General features: G+C 44.8%; 1 protein-coding gene across 1 annotated transcript in view; it reads left to right on the forward strand.

Moving 5' to 3' along the window:
- Positions 1 to 741: 741 nt before the first annotated feature.
- Positions 742 to 4,103, forward strand: part of PROK2 (prokineticin 2) — a 16,466-nt gene continuing 13,104 nt past the window's right edge. Inside the window, exon 1 of the mRNA XM_008571803.1 lies at positions 742 to 812. Within this exon, the coding sequence (XP_008570025.1) occupies positions 742 to 812 (71 nt within the window). The remainder of the gene's footprint in view (positions 813 to 4,103) is intronic.

Below are 4,103 nucleotides of genomic sequence, written 5' to 3' on the forward strand. Positions count from 1 at the left end.
TTCGGGTTTCCTTGTATGCTGTCTCATAGTACCCTAAATTTGTCTCCTGTCATTGTACAGTAATAGGATTATTTGATTCATGTCCTTCTTCCCACTAGACTGTGAGCTCCCAGAGGGCTGGGTTCACATCATTTTGCTCATCATTGTACCCCCAGTGCACACAACAGTTGGCATGTAGTAAGTGCTTAGTAAATACCTGTCAAATGGATGAAATACATGATGGTTTACCACCCACCTAAAAGAAAATATCAGTTTATACATTTACTCTCTTTCACAGTCTTTTGTATAGTTCTTGTATAAGGAGTACTGAACTAGAAAAAAATACAAAGGAAATAACACAACATAATCATTGTAATAATAATGATTAATATCATTCAAAGTTCATTATGCTCATTAAGGAGTCTCAGCTATGCATAACCCCTTTCCTGTAGAGTATGACTCTGCTCACCAGATTTCTGGTTCTCCTCAGAAACCAGAGTAAACTGCAGACTTGCATTGTCTGTCCCCTTGAAGATAGACTGCCATGTGACTTGTTTTGGACACTAAATATGAGCAAAAGTGATAGCATATCTATTACAGGCATAGGTATTTAAAATCTGGTGTGAAACCCTCTAGCTCTACCCACCTGTATTAGTTTCCTGTGGCTGCCATAAGAAATGTCCACAACTGGGTGGCTTAAAGCAGCAGAAATTTATTCTCTCATGTTCTGGATAAATCCAAAATCAAGGTGTCAAGAAGACTATGCTCCCTCTGAAAGCTCTAGTGGAGAACTCTTCCAAGTTCAGACGGTTGCTGGTAATCCTGGGTGTTCCTTGGCTTGTAGATTCCCCACTCCAGTCTCTGCCTCCATCTTCCCATGGCTTTCTCCTCTGTGTGTGTGTGTGTGTGTGTGTCCTTTGTGTCTCTGTATCCAAATCCCTCCCTCCTTTCTCTAGTAAAGAAACCAGTCATTGGATTTAGGACCCACCCTAATCCAGTATGATCTCATTAAAACTCAATCACATCTGCAAAGACCCTATTTCAAAATGAGGTCACATTAACAAGTACCAGGGTTATGACTTGAAAATAGCTTTCTGGGGGACACGATTTAATCCACAATACCACCCTATGCTGGCAATTGTGAAGCACATGTTGTAATGGAGCCTGCATCAGCCTGGGTCTCAGAGTGACTGCCATGAGACAGGTTTGTGTCTCCCAGCTCACCTCATTTCAGTCACATGTCCCCTGAGTAGAGTGGCAGGCTGAATCACCTACACCAGGTAAAGTGTCTCTCTCTCTTGCTTTTTGCTGACTACATTTACTTGATCCATGTAAATTAAATGTGTCTACACTGTATATCATTTGCTTGTAACCTGTCTCTGGACTGTCTTCCATAGGACACATTCCTGTTGATCACCAATTATTTACTGAGTGTCAGCTAAATGTTTATCATTGTGCTGTGTGCCAGGAGGGATGTGTGGGAAATTGGACACAAGATCCTAATCACAAGGAGTAAGCAGTCTAATCTGGTGGACAAGACAGAAGACATATATTAGTGTTGGCTGAAACTTTCAGGGGAGACCAAATAATAAGACTTATAAGAAGTAACCCTAACTGGACTTCCAGTCTGTTCCAGGCACCATGCTAAGCACTTTGCAGGGTATTATTCCCTTTAAGCCCCGTGGGGGTTATATCCCAGGAGGTTGGTATTTTATAACCATTTCACAAAAGAGGAAACAAAGGCTTAAAAAAGTTAAGTGACTTGCCCTGTGGTCATACAGGGTTCCAATCGAGGTCAGTGTTACTCACAAACATGGGTCCTGTGAACTATCCTGTACTATACCTTCAATTAAGCTGGGCGTTGATGGTCTGCTACAATATGGTAGTCTACACTCTACAACTCGCAAGGTTCAGTTCTCTGCCTACAGTTATCCCTGGGCTGAACTGATCATATGGCAATATCAACAGGTTGCAGTAACAAAATAGAATAAACTACTCTTCAACCTCGACTTCGCTGTTAGTTGGTTGGCCTTCCTACCTTATTATATTTTTTTTTTGTCTTTTGTCTTTTTCCGTGTCCGGCAACGGATCGCAACCCTCAGTGTTGCCCCCGTACCGGACCGGGGACCGGCAACGGGATTGCAACCCTCGGTATTGCCCCCGCGCCTCGCTCAGCCAGTGAGCGGGAACCGGTCTGTATGTGGGATCCGAACCCTCGGGCGGGAGCGCCGCCGCGCTTCCCAAGCGGCGCACTCATCCAGTGCGCCACCGGGCCAGCCCTACCTAACTTATTTTTATGAACTAATCCAAACTCATTCTTTCATCTTTTCCTTTATAAGAATTGAAGTCAGACTTCAATTTTCTAACTTGGCCACGATACAAAGACATATCAAGAGCTTTCATTCCCCCTCTAAAGCATCGAAACAATTAAAAGTCCTCAAAGAAACATCATGAAACCAAACCAACCCTATTTCTAAGTGTTTCCAACCTATTTCAAAACAGCCTTATGAGAATTGTTTTCCAAATGGCCCTGTAAGAAGCCAGCCACTTTTGAAATCTGATTTTCTTCTTTGTAGACATAATGTGTTTTCTATGCTTGGAAAAGCAGGGAATACCCAAGCTGGCATTCAATAGTAGCAAATATGAAATAGACGATTAAAAAAAAGTTGGAGGAATGTAAAAATCTATGTTGACTGGTTTTTACATTTACCGGACAGCATTCCCATGCTAGCATTGGCATGCACACTGGAAAAGGAAACTTTCCACCAGTCTGTCACCTGCTACTGTTTCCACTCATTCTACTGAATCCAATTTTAACAATTTTTAAAAGTTAAAAAGAGTTTTATTCCTTTTGAGTTTTCTGTTTCAGGATGTTTCTCAGGCATAACAAACACGTGTAAAAAAGGTTTTAAAAATCAGTAGGAGATTTGGGTTTCTAAATATTCAGCTGTTTAACATTCAGATAATTGCCTGCCTTTTTTTTTTTTTTTCCCCACATTTCGTCTGAATGCTTTGGCTTGGGGGAGCCCCACAGTAAGTCACTTCATCCCAACTCTCCTTACTGCATTTATAAATGAATATACAAAGAGGCCGCAAGATGCATCTGCTTTTCAACAGCTTGTGATCCTTAAGGGACAGGAGAAAGCCAGAGGTTCAGAATATTCAAGAAGAAAGTTGGGCTTCCCAAAACTTCGGTGCGTGTAAGTTTGGTATAGTCACACCTAGATATTCTTGAATCATTTTTGTTGAGGAAAACAGGCTGAGATTTTGGAGCTAGGCTAGGGCCAGAGATGGAGGGGAAATTTGTCATTTGTCTTAAAACCCAGTAGACACTCAATTCTTGTTTACATAACTGAACAAATCACAATAACGCCATATCGCACCTTCTAAGACCGAACAGTGATTTTCCTGGGCTGGAAAGTTAAAGAAGGGAGAGCTGCCTACCTACGGCTAAAGGGTCCTCAGGCCGGCAGGCGCAGCCGGGGTTCTGGTGTCCCTTTGGTTTCATCCAGAACTGCTGTGCCTGAAGCTGGCGCGATGCTGGAGGGAGGAAATACATGCGAGGAGAATCGGAGAGGAGAGGGCAGGGAACAGATGTGAGCATAAAGGAAAGTCATTTGAAGTGAAAGTGGAAGGACAAACCCATCCATGTCGTCAGGGATGTGGGATTAAGGGTGATTTTCATCTCCCTTTGTTTTTTTCCGTGCCTTCCACGTTTCCAGCTTATTAGTATGCCGTCTGTCTTTCCTAAGTTGTTCCGCCAAGAGAACAGCCCCGGTGGCCCTACCTGGCAGACAGCAGGCGCCCCGCATCGTCTTGCTCAACCAACGAACACATTCAGGGCTGTTGGCTCACCCCCCACCGCCCCGTCCTCGTGCACAGCGCCTGGCACGTAGTAGGCGCTCCCGAAACATCTGCAGAGCAAATGCTCTGCAACTTTTCCGCCCTGAGCACGTGGCGCTTTGGAAACCGGGACAGCGAATGAGGGAGTGTCTGAGCCTACAAAAGCGATTCAGGCGCGTGCGAAAGGCGGCGGCGACGACAGCGGGGCGGATGGCACGGAGCGGGGCGCCCCGCGGGGGGCTGCTGCCTGCGTGGCGCCCGAGGCGGGGGCGCGGGGAGTG

Source organism: Galeopterus variegatus, unplaced genomic scaffold, assembly GCF_000696425.1.
Source record: "Galeopterus variegatus unplaced genomic scaffold, G_variegatus-3.0.2 Scaffold44, whole genome shotgun sequence".
In the NCBI taxonomy this organism is placed as follows: domain Eukaryota; kingdom Metazoa; phylum Chordata; class Mammalia; order Dermoptera; family Cynocephalidae; genus Galeopterus; species Galeopterus variegatus.